Source organism: Sapajus apella, unplaced genomic scaffold (genome assembly GCF_009761245.1).
Source record: "Sapajus apella isolate SASKATOON/1434 unplaced genomic scaffold, GSC_monkey_1.0 scaffold16, whole genome shotgun sequence".
NCBI lineage: Eukaryota > Metazoa > Chordata > Mammalia > Primates > Cebidae > Sapajus > Sapajus apella.
In genome coordinates this window covers 16552417-16566463 of record NW_022436956.1, presented here as the reverse complement: position 1 = coordinate 16566463, position 14047 = coordinate 16552417, and the positions used below count along the sequence as shown (strand labels likewise).

At 54.8% G+C, this 14047-nt stretch overlaps 1 protein-coding gene across 22 annotated transcripts in view; it reads left to right on the top strand.

The window, feature by feature from the left end:
* PHLDB1 (pleckstrin homology like domain family B member 1) overlaps window positions 1-14047 on the top strand; it is a 52928-nt gene that overhangs the window by 13904 nt on the left and 24977 nt on the right. For 19 of the 22 annotated variants that reach the window (XM_032285288.1, XM_032285290.1, XM_032285291.1 and 16 more), the window contains exons 5-9: window positions 5408-5533; window positions 7815-9160; window positions 12193-12465; window positions 12889-13029; window positions 13134-13271. In XM_032285288.1, coding sequence (XP_032141179.1) covers window positions 5408-5533; window positions 7815-9160; window positions 12193-12465; window positions 12889-13029; window positions 13134-13271 — 2024 coding nt within the window. The remainder of the gene's footprint in view (window positions 1-5407; window positions 5534-7814; window positions 9161-12192; window positions 12466-12888; window positions 13030-13133; window positions 13272-14047) is intronic. The other 3 variants (XM_032285289.1, XM_032285300.1, XM_032285284.1) reach the window with 1 other exon arrangement.

The following is a 14047-nucleotide window of genomic DNA, read 5'->3' as shown; positions in this document are numbered from 1 at the left end:
GAACCCAGGAGGCGGAGATTTCAGTGAGCCAAGATTGTACCACTGCACTCCAGCCTAGTTTCTGGAGACAGGTAAAAACTCTGTAAAAAAAAAAAAAAAAAAAAAAAAAAATTAGCTGGGTGTGGTGGCAGCTGCCTGTAGTCCCAGCTACTCGGGAGGCTACACAGGAGAACTGCTTGGATCCAGGAGGCAGAAGTTACAGTGAGCCAAGATCACGCCGCTGCACTCCAGACTGGGTGATGAAGCGAGACTTCATCTCAGAAAAAAAATAAAAAGAAGGGAATAGGGAGTAAGATGCATGTACACAGGTGAGCACGTGCATGTGCACACATATAGTTGGCAGCGTGGGTGAGTGGGCTAGTGGTCTGTTCAGCAAGAATGGAAAACTTGCCTGATTATTCATCTAAGAGGTTGATTTTATTTAAGAGTTTCTCCAGGGACTGAGTGAAAGGAAAGCTATGCCTGGGTGAGTGTGTAACTAAAAGGAGTTGTCTGGGGGGATGTGTGCATGAGAATAAAGGTGTGTGAGAGACAGAGAGTGTGTTTGATGAGGACCTCTGTGTGACTCAAAGCATGCAGAGCTGAGGTAGTGTCAGTGGGACTGAGCAAGTGTTGGTGTGTATCTGAGAGACACTGTGTCAGGCTGTGTGAGCTGCTGAGTGCATACAGTGTGTCCCATAAGACTCTGGTGTGCAGAGGCCAGGTCCCTGGAACAAGAGGAACTCTCTGGGGAACCTGGCTGGATGGTAGGTATTAATACCTGCCTGGGTTGGATGCGGTGGCTCATGCCTGTAATCCCAGCACTTTGGGAGACTGAGGCGGGTGGATCACCTGAGGTCGGGAGTTCAAGACCAGCCTGAACAACATGGAGAAACCTCTTCTCTGCTAAAAATACAAAATTAGCTGGGCATGGTGGCACATGCCTGTAGTCCCAGCCACTCGGGAGGCTGAGGCAAGAGAATTGCTTGCACCCGGGAGGTGGAGGTTGCAGTAAGCCAAGATCGTGCCATTGCACTCCAGCCTGGGCAACAAGAGTGAAACTTCATCTCAAAACAAAACAAAAAACAAAAACTTAGGTCTGACTCAGAATCTCAGCCTGATCCTGGGGGCTCCAGATACCTGTTTCCGAAGTAGGATGGGTACCTTATTGGGGTCTGAGGGCTCTTTGCTGGGTCTAGCACAACTGGAGGTTGTGGCTGGGGCGTGGGCTGGCTTCCAGGGGCTCGGGAAGTGGGGTGGCTGGAAAGGGCAGGGCCTTGGTCCACTCTGGGTCATGGGTTGAGCTACGGGGAGTGGGGACGGAAGAGGAGGTGTTTAGGGTGGAGACAGGAGCTGGGCTGAGTGCTTGCCTTGTACAGAGAACTGCCTTGGCCTGAACTCCCAGCCCAGGATGACCTTGTTACAGTGGCAGCTTGAGGGCCAGAGCAGGACAGAGTGACCTAGCAGGATCCTGTAGAGCCCCTGCTCTTTTCCTCTCCCTCTCTCCCTCAGATATGGATCCATGGAATGTCAGAGCTGACATTCCGTAGATTATGAAGCCAGATTAGGCCACAGGGTGCGACTGGCCCAAGGTGATACAGCGGGCCAGCCCGGCTGCTACTGACCTCTTACTGCAGGGGGCTGGGAATGAGACCCTGTCCTTTGCTTGGCCTCACTCCTGCCTCCTGGCTTTTCACTCTCTGGCCTCTATATTTACCTTTCACCTTTCCTTCACTCAGTCACCTCCCTTGAACCTTTCCTTCCCGCCCCACTTTTCTTCCTGCCCCCAGTGCAGGATCCCAAGCTGGTTCCCTTGCTGCATCCTCCCGCCCCGCCCTCTCCATCCAGCTCCCCACTCTTCTCCTCCATCACTTCCTCTTCCCCTCCTCCTCTCCTTTGTCCCTCCCTCCCTGGCTCCCTTCCCCCGCCGCTGGTGGCCGGCCCGCCCCTCCCTGGGCATTGGCGGCTGCTCGGTGCCTCGCTGCTCGCTCCGAGCCTGGAGCCGGCGGCTCGGGAGGTCGGCCCGCCCCCTCAAAGGCCCCGGGCGGGCCGGGCACCTGGAGGGCCTGAGCTATCGGGGGCGAGCGGTCCGGAGGTCCGGGTTCGGCGGTGAGTCCTCAGCCCCGGGCCAGCCACAGCCCCCAAGCAGCCAAGCTTGGAGAAGCTCCGGCTGGGAGGGGCGTCTTGAGGAGGGTGGGCGGGAGGAGGGGCATGGGGTCCCCTGACCCTCTTTGGGAGCTTGAGTCGGTGAGACTCGATTGTGTGTATTCCCCGAACATTTCTAAATGGGGATTCTGGGCTTGGGGGCACTTCTCAGCCGGGTAGACCTTATCTTCCCCAGCGCTCCAACAGTCCCCTCCTTGGGACCCCCCTTCCTCAGATGGCGTTAAAGGGTCCTGGTTAGAATGAGGGAGTCTACCTTATGGCCAAGGAGGTTCTCTGCTAGGAAGGACCAAGGCCCTTCCTCCCATATTCCCTTCACTCAGCCTCCCTTTGGCCAGTCCATTCTATTTGTGTGACCAGGAGGGCAGTGACAGTAGCTCTGAGAGTGTGAGCATGCATGCCCATGAGTCTGTTGTGTTACTATGTGTGTATGAGTGTGAGCCTGTTTGTGTTGCTGTTTCTCCTCTGCATCTTTGAGAGACAGGATTCACCTTCTCCTTCGCCTAATTTTTCCCTCCAGATGTGCAGCTCCTCCACCCACCTGCACACAACTGGGCCCTGATCACCTCTGGGCATGGGGGACACTGACCATGACTTTGGCAGGATGGGCAGGGGTTCCTGGGCTCCCTGAAAGGGCTGGCCTTTGGGAGCATGGGGTGGGAGTGGGCAGAGAGGAGGCTTCATCCTAGAAACAGGCTGGCCAGACCCCTATAGGCTGTAGGGGCCAGTATTGGGGCAATGGCTGAGGCCCTTGCATGCAAATAGAAAGTTAATTTGGGCAGGAGCTGGGCTGCTCTCAGTCCTCCTGCCCTCCTGCCCGCTCTATTAATACGGATCCAGCTCTGCTGCCTGGCATCACTATTTATAGCCCAAAGGCAGCAAGGCCACACCCCCTTATGTGGGGGAAGGTGAAGGGCTGAGGAGGGGGCAGAAAACACACCGCTATAGGGGCCCAAGTGGAGGGTCTCTAGATGCCTACATCCTTCTTGGGTGGGCCTGACACTACTGGCCTGGAATCCACCCAGGCTCCCCACCTCCTTCCCAGCCTGGACTGGTGGTCAGGCTCCTGATGCCTACCACCCACAACCCTGGGTTGAGTGGGTCTGTCTAGACCCTGTGAACTCATCACTGATAAGCTTGTTAAATGACTAAAAGGAGGAGGAGGGGCTTGACAGGGCTCTTTCTGAAATAGCTGTTGTTGTAATTAGGTGGACGGTGTGGTTGGCTATTATTTATTCCCGTTATGAATACTCTGGGATCCTCTTCTCTGGTGATTTGACAGGGAAGGCTCCCCCTCTCTCCTTTAGAATTGTTGGTGTCTGGCTGTCTGGGAGGGCCTTTGTGTATGCCAGGATAGTGAGTGGCGTTATCCACTATGGTTATCTGCGTGGGCTTCTCAGCCTACTAAACCCCCAACCTGAGCAATGCCCAGGATCCCAGGAACAGGCTTCCGAGCTTCTCCGTAGGGGACCTGCCAGGGTACCCACGTGGCCTGGGATGCCCCTTGCCCTTGCAGCCTGCCTGAGCTAAACTGTCTCAGCGTCCAGGAATGTAGACTTCTCTGCCAGTCTTAGCTCAAACTGGCGTGAAGCTTGAGGTGCCAAGTGGCACCAGATTGGGTAGACTGGAGGCTGAGGCTAGGGGCCAGGGGTGTGGACAAATTGGAAGGGTTGGTGGTAAAAGAGCAACAGGGCTCTGGCTTCTCCAAACATAGCATCTTCTGCAGGAGCCCTTGAGCACCTGGTGTGGCTAGGAGGTGGAGTTCTGCCAGCTACGCTTAGGCGCCTGTGGGCACACCTGCCACTGTGCACACTCCTGATACCCCTGGCTACATTTTCCAGCTCCCACATGCCCTCCCCCTCCATGTACTCACACTTCCTGGGCAGGACTGGGCTTGCGTCTACTGCCTGGGAATGTGCTTGGCTGAGGCTGGGCCCAGTGGCCCAGTTTTGGCTTGATGCCAGTGAAGACCAAGGAGCATGCAGAGGGTGCTTAGTCAGAAAGAAAGGTGGTGGTCACTCCCTAGACTCACAGAGCACAGCTCTCCTAAGGCCCTAAAACAATAAAGAGTGGGAGCAAATTCAGGACCCACTCTAGATCATCTGACTGATCCATGGTTTTTCCCCTGGTTCCCTATCTCAGAGCTTTTTTTGTGTGTGTGACCCTGGAAGTTGTTGCCTCTCAGACTGACTCTTCTAGCCAAGGGGCAGATAGATGGATCATGGATACAGATTGGGGTTGGGGGACAGGGGTGTCTGTGTTCTCTGAACATATGTATATATATTTTTTGAGATGGAGTCTCGCTCTGTTGCCCAGGCCGGAGTGCAGTGGTGAGATCTCTGCTCACTGCAGCCTCTGCCTCCCGGGTTCAAGTGATTCTCCTGCCTCAGCCAACCGAGTAGCTGGGATTATAGGCCCACGCCACCAGACCCTGCTAAATTTTGTATTTTTACTAGAGACGGGGTTTTACCATATTGGCCAGGCTGGTCTCGAACTCCTGACATCAGGTGATCCACCCATCTCAGCCTCCCAAAGTGCTGGGATTACAGGCATGAGCCACCATGCCCGGCCTCTCTGAACAAATTTTATTTTATTTTATTTTATTTTATTTTTTTGAGATGGAGTTTCACTCATGTTACCCAGGCTGGAGTGCAATGGCGCGATCTCGGCTCACCGCAACCTCCGCCTCCTGGGTTCAGGCAATTCTCCTGCCTCAGCTTCCTGAGTAGCTGGGATTACAGGCACGCGCCACCATGCCCAGCTAATGTTTTTGTATTTTTAGTAGAGACGGGGTTTCACCATGTTGACCAGGATGGTCTCGATCTCTTGACCTCGTGATCCACCCGCCTCGGCCTCCCAAAGTGCTGGGATTACAGGCTTGAGCCACCGCGCCCGGCCATGAACAAATTTTAACAGAGTACTTTCACATACGCTGTCTGTTAACCCTGCAAGATCAGTGGTATTGTCCCCATTTTTCTTATTAGAGAACTAGACTCAGAGGTGAAATGACTTCACCCAGAGATCTCACAGCTAGTAAGAAGAGGAGTTAGGACAAGGACTCAGATCTTGGGACTTTTTCCACTCTGTCTTGTGCTGTGGAGCCCTGGAGGTGCCGGTCTCAAGCACAGGCAGGGTCAGGTGTGGACTGTTTGGCCTCTGAGAGCAGGTGGGGATGAGTCTTCAGAGCCAAGGTGAACCTGCTAGTGTTGTGAGGTGGGATAGCTTCAGCCCTGCCTGCCTTTCCAAGTGTTTGCTTTCTCTGCAGGCTGCATGTTGTGCCTGGGTCAGTCCACCTTCCTTCGCTTTAACCACCCGGCTGAAGCCAAGTGGATGAAGAGCATGATTCCAGCAGGGGGCCGAGCCCCTGGGCCCCCCTACAGCCCTGTTCCTGGTAAGTACCTAGGGGGACGGGGGCTGGGTTGGTAGTGTTTCTTTAGCAGTCCTCCTCCTTGCTCACTCTAGCCACACTTGGAGTGTTAGGGCAAGACAATACCTAAGGTCTGGGCTCACTGCCACCTGCCATGGGCTGGTGGAGAATGCCAGGCAGTGGGGCCACTGGGAGCTAACCAAGGCAGTCAGTCCTGCCGCTAAAATTGGGAAATCATGTGCCTTTAGGGATGGCAGGCTCTGCCAGCTTGTACCCCACTGTCCTGGAGGATGCCACTCAGCGGAACTCTGGCCCACTTGTGTCGCCACAGGGAGCCTCACCCTCTAGGGTATCCTGAGGGGCAGAAGGAAGCATTAGGTCGAACTCCCTGTAAGCTCCAGTGGGGATCATGTCCTTGGGCCTCGCCCAACTCTTGGTCCTTGGCATGCCCACTGATGACTCAGTGGAGCAGCTGTATTTTGTGTGTGAATTATTGATCCCCAGAAGAGAATTGGTGATTGTTCTGGGGAACCAACACAGGCCCCCTCAGCCCAGCTGCACAGGGGGTGGAGTGCAGACCAGAAGGCTGTTATTGGGTCTATCATCTCAGACTTTGCACTGGCATTTAGACGGCTATGGGATGACAGGTGCTGGGGCAGACAGACACGGATGTCAGGTACACCTAGTGGGGTGGTAGCAGCAGCCTAAGTGTACAGCCTGGGGACCTGAAGAAATGTGAGTGGTCACTGGGGTCACCAGTATCCATGGCAACCCCCTGACTGTATCCCACACAGTCCCCCTAATTTTGGACCCAAACTCAGTCTTTCAAAGGTTTTCCTTTCTCTTCTCCCCACCCTCGATCTTTTCCAGTCCCCTGGAGGCTCAGAAGCCTGGGTTCCCAGTCGACTCCTTAGTTAATTTTACCTTGCCCCCATCCCAGCCTTGTCATGCTGCCCCCTTAGCTGTTTGGGGTAGTGGTTCCAGGGACTCCTGTATGGTTGACTAGGGCTAGGGCATGGCAAAAGCAGGCTCTTGCTGGCGTGGCTTAATGGGATAATTGGAGGCGTTGAGCTCCACCTCCTTGCTGGCAGCCTGGCTTCCAGGAAGCAGCCATTAGCACCAGCTCCCTCCCCTACCTCTGATTGGACAAAGTGGTGCAGCATACACCCCTTGCCCAGCCCTGGAGGCTTTTTTTTTTTTTTTTTTTAACCACTGGGCCTCTGGTTCCTATGTTGGAAGGCCTTGATGTCCTTTTAGTCTAGGAGGCCCTGGAACTTCTGGCCAGTTCTGCAGCAGGCACCCATCTTCTTTGTGTAATGTCCACCTGCCTGCCCTTTTTTTTTTTTTTTTTTTTGAGATGGAGTCTCACTCTGTCACCTAGGCTGGAGTGCAGTGGCCAGATTTTGGCTTGCTGCAACCTCTGCCTCCTGGGTTCAAGTGATTCTCCTGCCTCGGCCTCCTGAGTAGCTGGGACTACAGCCTGCCGCCACACCCAGCTAATTTTTTATTTTTGGTGGAAACAGTGTTTCACCATGTTGGCCAGGCTGGTCTTGAACTCCTTACCTCAGGTGATCCGCCTGCTTCGGCCTCCCGAAGTGCTGGGATTACAGGCGTGAGCCACTGTGCCCAGCCTTTTTTTTTTTTTTTTTTTGAGACAGTCTTGCTGTGCCACCCAGGCAAGAGTGCAGTGATGTGATCTCAGCTCACTGCAACCTCCCGGGTTCAAGCAATTCTTGTGCCTGAGCCTCCTGAGTAGCTGGGATTACAGACATGTGCCACTGACCGCTATGCAACCTTAGCCACATACCCAGCTAATTTTTTGTTTTTAGTAGAGAAGGGCTTTGCCATGTTGGCCAGGCTGGTCTCGAACTCCTGTCCTCAAGTGATCCGCCTACCTCGGCCTCTCAAAGTGCTGGGATTACAGGCATGAGCCACTGCGCCTGGTCTACCTGCCCTTCTTGAGGAGAGATATAGGATGTTGGGGAAACCAAGGCAGGGAGGAGTCTAGTCTTGGGGTGAATTGACAACAATAGGCTTAGAAGTTCCTGGCATTGTTGTTAACTGGCCACAGGCAGGAAAGCCCTGCCGATTCCCTTTCTTTACAGAAGAAGAAACTGAGGACAAGTGATGTGGCTAAGGTTGCATAGCGGTCAGTGGCAGAGCTAGCTGGTGCCAGAACCCAGATCTCCTGGCTTCTTCCCCAGAGCCTTTTTAGCCTCATTGTGCTAGGAGGAGGTGGGCTAATGCCCTGGCTCTTATGCATATGCAGCTCCCCAAAGTCAAAGACCTTTGTATTTCCTTCCAGCAGAGTCAGAAAGTCTCGTGAATGGGAACCATACCCCACAGCCCGCAACACGGGGACCCTCAGCCTGTGCCAGCCACAGTTCCCTGGTGAGCTCTATTGAAAAGGACCTGCAAGAGATCATGGACTCATTGGTGCTAGAGGAGCCTGGAGCTGCTGGCAAGAAGCCTGCCGCAACCTCTCCACTGTCGCCGATGGCTAATGGTGGGCGCTACCTGCTGTCCCCCCCAACCAGTCCCGGTGCCATGTCTGTGGGCTCCAGCTATGAGAACACTTCTCCAGCCTTCTCTCCACTCTCCTCACCAGCCAGCAGTGGAAGCTGTGCCAGTCACTCACCTAGTGGGCAAGAGCCAGTACCTTCAGTGCCCCCACTGGTGCCTGCCCGTTCCTCTAGTTACCATCTGGCCCTGCAGCCCCCACAGTCCCGCCCAAGTGGTGCTCGCTCTGAGAGTCCTCGGCTGAGCAGGAAAGCAGGCCATGAGAGGCCTCCCAGCCCTGGCCTCCGGGGTCTGCTGACAGACAGCCCTGCTGCTACTGTCTTGGCGGAGGCCCGGAGAGCCACTGAGAGCCCCCGGCTGGGTGGGCAGCTGCCTGTGGTGGCCATCAGCCTGAGTGAATACCCAGCTTCTGGTGCTCGCAGTCAACCCAGCAGCATTCCTGGCAGCCTCAAGTTCCAGCCTCCAGTCCCTGCTCCCCGAAACAAGATTGGCACACTCCAGGACCGCCCTCCTAGCCCTTTCCGTGAGCCTCCAGGCAGTGAGCGGGTGCTAACAACCAGCCCCTCACGCCAACTGGTGGGCCGAACATTTTCAGATGGATTAGCCACCCGTACCCTGCAGCCTCCTGAGAGTCCCCGCCTGGGCCGGCGGGGCCTGGACAGTATGCGAGAACTGCCCCCCTTAAGCCCATCTCTGTCCCGACGAGCTCTCTCCCCACTGCCCACCCGGACCACCCCAGATCCCAAGCTAAGCAGGGAAGTAGCAGAGAGTCCTCGGCCCCGGCGCTGGGGAGCCCATGGGGCTTCACCAGAGGACTTCTCCCTGACGCTGGGAGCACGGGGCCGTAGGACACGGAGCCCCTCACCCACACTGGGTGAGTCTCTGGCACCCCGAAAGGGCAGCTTCAGTGGCAGGCTGAGCCCAGCCTACAGTCTGGGCTCTCTTACTGGGGCATCACCCTGCCAGAGTCCCTGTGTCCAAAGGAAGCTCTCCAGTGGGGACTTGCGGGTGCCTGTCACAAGGGAGCGGAAAAATAGCATCACAGAGATCAGTGACAATGAGGACGACCTCCTGGAGTACCACCGGCGACAGCGCCAAGAACGGCTCCGGGAGCAGGAGATGGAGAGGCTGGTGAGCAGGTGCCAGGGAGGCTGCCACTGTCTATGGCAGGGTCTCTGCCAGGGCTTGAGCAGGCCAGCTAGTGGAGTGGGAGGGACCCTCAAACAGGGCTTGGGTTTCTCAAGGTTCCCCACCTTCAGGATACACTTTAGTGATCAATATCTTACGGTTCTGGTGCCCTGAAGAAGTTCTTTGAAATCTCTAAGGCTTTATTTTAAATTCTTGCTAATTTTGTGTTTATTCAACATAGCATTTGTTTTAATGTATAAATTAAATTTTACATTGTTTGCTCGAGTACAGTGAAGCTCTAGGAAAACATACCTAGGAAATTGTATGGCAGGCACAGCCTCCCCAACTCTAAGTCCTCACACCTCCCAGTTTGAGAAGCGGGTGATGATGATGAGTAGGCTGAAGCTCAGAGAGGGGAATGGATTTGTCCAAGGTCACACAGCAAGTTCTGGCAGAGCTGGAATTGGAACCCAGGTCTTCTGTCTATCTGACTCTTTCTGAGACTTGTTCTTTTTTTTTTTTTGAGACAGAGTCTCTGTCGGCCAGGCTGGAGTGCAGTGGTGCAATCTTGGCTCACTGCAACCTCCTGGGTTCAAGCGATTCTCCTGTGTCAGCCTCTCGAGTAGCTGAGACTACAGGCACGTGCCACCATGCCTGTCTAATTTCTTCTATTTTTAGTAGAGACGGGGTTTCACCGTGTTAGCCAGGATGGTCTTAATCTCCTGATCTCATGATCCACCTGCCTTGGCCTCCCAAAGTGCTGGGATTACAGGTGTGAGCCACTGCGCCCGGCTGAGACTTGTTCTTTTTTTTTTTTTTTTTTTTAAAGATGGGGTTTCACCATGATGGCCAGGCTGGTCTTGAACTCCTGACCTCAGGTGATCCACCCACCTTGGCCTCCCAAAGTGCTAGGATTACAGGCGTGAGCCACCATGCCTGGCGAGACTTGTTCTTTAGAAAAGCCCCTTGTCCTTTTTTTGCTTCTCTTTGGCCTCTCTCTGGGCACTCTACAAGTGTCCAGAAGTGGGCAGGTGATTGGGAGCTTTTTGCCCTGGCCCAGGCAGTATCATCTGGGAGTGTGGGTGTCAGGGAAGAGGGACAGAGCAGGATAGACAACCATAGCCTGACCGTTAGCCAGCCTGTGTCATTAGGACTGTGTGTCCGTGTGCATGCATGTGGGTGTGTGCAGGGACCGGGTGTGGCTTTGGGCAGCTGTCCTGGAGATGGCATCTGCACTGGGTGGGGGCCGGGATTCCCCAGATAGCTCAGGGAGCTTATGGGGCTCTGGCTGGTGTGTACACGATCGAGCCCATGTATAGCAGAATGGATTCGGCTCTCTATCCCTTGTAAGCAGAACAAGGTTCCTTGGGAGGTGGGCAGGAACCCTGGGATTGGTTTGAGGAGGAGAACCAGAACTGACGAGAACCATAACTGAAGCGTCTGGAGATGCTTTTGGAAGAGGTTGAGGCAGTTTTGGATGAGGGTATAGGATTGTGTGTTTGTGTTGGATGAGGACGAGATGAGGTGGGATCCTGTCTTTGCTGCATTTTCTCTTCACTGTTTTTGCATTGGTCTAGACGAGAATGCATGGCCATTCTAAGCTGGGGTATCATCCTGGAGAGGGGGCAGTGAGGCTGGCACAGGCAGAGTAGCAGGCACAGCCTCCCCCAACTCCTCCATCAGTCTCCCCATCCCCATTCCCACACATAAGCACATACCTTACCACCAGTCCTGACCTGCCCCACCTGCCACTTTAAGTCTTGAAGGCTGCCCGCCCTGCCCCTCCCACCTCAAACAGTCTGCTTATCTGGGTCCTGGAGCAGGGGTGGAGGCACTGGCCAAGCCTCCTGGGTGCTGAGGCTCTGTTCCTGTTTTTTTTTTTTGCCATGGAACTGGGCAAGCAACAGAAGGGAAGCTGGGTAAGTGTATGAGAACACCTCTCCAGCCTTCTCTCCACTTCTGTGGTTTGGGTTCATGGCCAAAATCATAAGTGGTGAGAGACACTTGAGGAGGTCGAGGGACCCTAGAGAGCCATGGGAGCCTCACAAGCCAGTCTTCAGGCATATAGGTCGGCCTGCAGAAGAGGGCAATGAAGATCAGGAATGTGATTGTATCATTCTTTCTTTACGTCCTAGGCCCCTGAGAGGTGACTGTATCTGGGTGGGTGTGTATGTGGAGGGGGGTGGATTAAATGGTAGGGCCCCAGGAGTACTCACTCAGGGGCTTGGGCATTTAAGGACTGGCAGTAACCCATTCTGCTGATAAACAGCCAAGGGCTGCCTGAGTGTAACTTGGAGCTGAGGTGGGGACAAAGAGGGCTGTGTCCTCGGTCCGCCTCTTCTCCATGTGGGTCTGTGGCTGGGTGTCAGGTCCCTGTGGGCTCGTGGGTCTGTTTTCCAGCCCTGTCTGTCTGCAGAGGTGCCCACCTGTCTGTGTGCTACACTGTGTTTATCTGTGAGTGTGCATCAGTGTGCATTTGTGCATGTCAGGGCTGGTGTCTTTGTACCTGCCTGTTAATGCAGGGCCAGTGCCCATGTTGTATCCTTGTATGCCTGTGCATCAGTGCTGGTGTGTCATTGTGTCCTTCTGTCCGTAAATCTGTGTGTACCTGTGGCAGCATGAGCACCTGAGTTTATCTGTGTCTCATTGTGGTCTGTAGTCTGCTTAAAAGTATGTTTCCGTATGTGTTTGGTGTGTTCCTGTGTGTCCATGAGGAAGCCCTGTCCTGGGGTAGATTGAAAAAAGAAAGGAACAGGAAGACGGAAGGGGCTGGCCCAGAAGTGGGCAGGAAGAACCAGGCTGTTGTGCCACGTGGACAGGTGGCACAACAGCCTGGTTCTTCCTGTCCACTTCTGGGGCACTCTGTTTCCCTCTGCCTCCACTGGGTCTTGGGGTCGGGCCTCTCCTGACTTGACACTGGTGCCCTAGCCCCCAGTAACCCTGCTCTCCCTCCTGACAGGACACTGAACCTGGCTCTGTCTCCACCAGGGCTCAGCCTCCTCCCCTTCATGTCCTGCTCTGTCCATCCTCCCCAGGAACGCCAGCGCCTAGAGACCATCCTGAACCTGTGTGCCGAATACACCCGGGTTGATGGGGGACCTGAAGCTGGGGAGCTTCCCAGCATTGGGGAGGCCACTGCAGCATTGGCACTGGCAGGCCGAAGGCCCTCACGAGGTCTTGCAGGAGCCTCTGGGCGGAGCAGCGAGGAGCCTGGGGTTGCTACCCAACGCCTGTGGGAGAGTATGGAGCGCTCAGATGAGGAAAATCTCAAGGAGGAGTGCAGCAGCACTGAGAGCACCCAGCAGGAGGTGAGATGGAGGGGTGGGCAGGACAGAGGCTGAAGTTGGCCCTGCTTGGGGCAGAGGAGGCTGGGATAGTGAATGCCAAGGTCCAGAGAGGGGAAGGATCAAATTTGGGAAGAGACAGAGAGCAGAGGTGCAGAAATGAGACAAGGAAGAGAAGGGAGGTGTTGATGAGTTTTCCAAGCTATAAATATGCTTTATGACCTGCCTTTCCTTGGGGCCCCACCCAGGCCTGGCACTCAGTGGTAAATCTTTATTCTCTTCAGCAGAGCCATTATTGCTCTCCTTAAAGGGAGGGGTAGCCTCCTGTCTCAGTCCAGCTATTCCTCAGCAAGTGACTGGAGGAATAGGCGATCCATTCTCTTAGTCTGATCCTAAAAGGCTGTAGCCTTCTAGGCTTCCTCAGTTGATGGCTTCCCTCCCCTCCAGCACGAAGATGCACCTAGTACCAAGCTCCAGGGAGAGGTGCTAGCCCTGGAAGAGGAGCGGGCTCAGGTGCTGGGGCGCGTGGAGCAGCTTAAGGTCCGTGTGAAGGAGCTAGAGCAGCAGCTGCAGGAGTCAGCCCGAGAGGTGAGCGTGAAGGCCCTAGCTGGACTCTTCCCTAGGCCAACTGAAGGCCCCAGAGAGGGGCCACAGTCAGCTGCTTTGACGGGGACCCTGGTGTCTGCCCCCAGGCCGAAATGGAGCGGGCACTGCTGCAGGGAGAGAGGGAGGCAGAGCGTTCACTGCTGCAGAAGGAGCAGAAGGCAGTGGACCAGCTGCAAGAGAAGCTGGTGGCCTTGGAGACAGGCATCCAGAAGGAGAGGGACAAGGTAACCGACACCTGGCCCTGCTTAGTGCTGGGTACCAGTGGCCTGGGAGAAAAGGAGAAATGTCTTCTCTGGGGCCCTGTACCCCTCACCTCATCAACCATTCTGCAGTACAAGTGGTCTCTGTGGCCTTCCAGGGACAGGGTGACTTGTCCTCCTCTGTGGAAGTTCCCAGCTTAGAGGGGTGTCTGGGGTCTCCTCTGTCTGGGTCTGTGTGCTACCTCTGGGTGCCTGCCATCCCTGGCCCTTTGTGGCCCTTCTAGGAAGTGCCAAAGCCCCTTCTTGGGCAGTGAGCACAGCCCAAGGGACTGACATTGGGGAGTGATTCAGACTTGGGTCCCGCAGTCTGGAGAACATTTCCCTCCAAGCATGCCACGAGTGCTTACGTTGTGATCTTTGGGAGGTGGCCCTCGGGCCTCTGCTTCCCCAAGCCTTCAGAATCTGCAGCCTCCCATCGCAGGTGATCCTAGCTCCTGCCCCTGCCCCTTTCAGATTTCGTGCCAGCCTGCAGGGGCCACTCCCAGATGCCCAACACCGTGCCAAAAGCTCTGAAGTGGAGAGGGGTCATCTATTTCTGGATTTGACAGTATTTTTCCAAGAATTTAATTTTCCTTCTGGATTTTTTGAGTTTCTTCCTCCTGCCCTCAATTTTGAGGATCTTAAAAATTCTTTGACCCTTTCTTTTTTTTTTTTTTTTTTTGGAGCTTTGGCTCTGGCCCCCAAAACCACACTCCCAAATTTTCCCAAAAATAAACCATCCTTGTCACCAAGGCCTACAC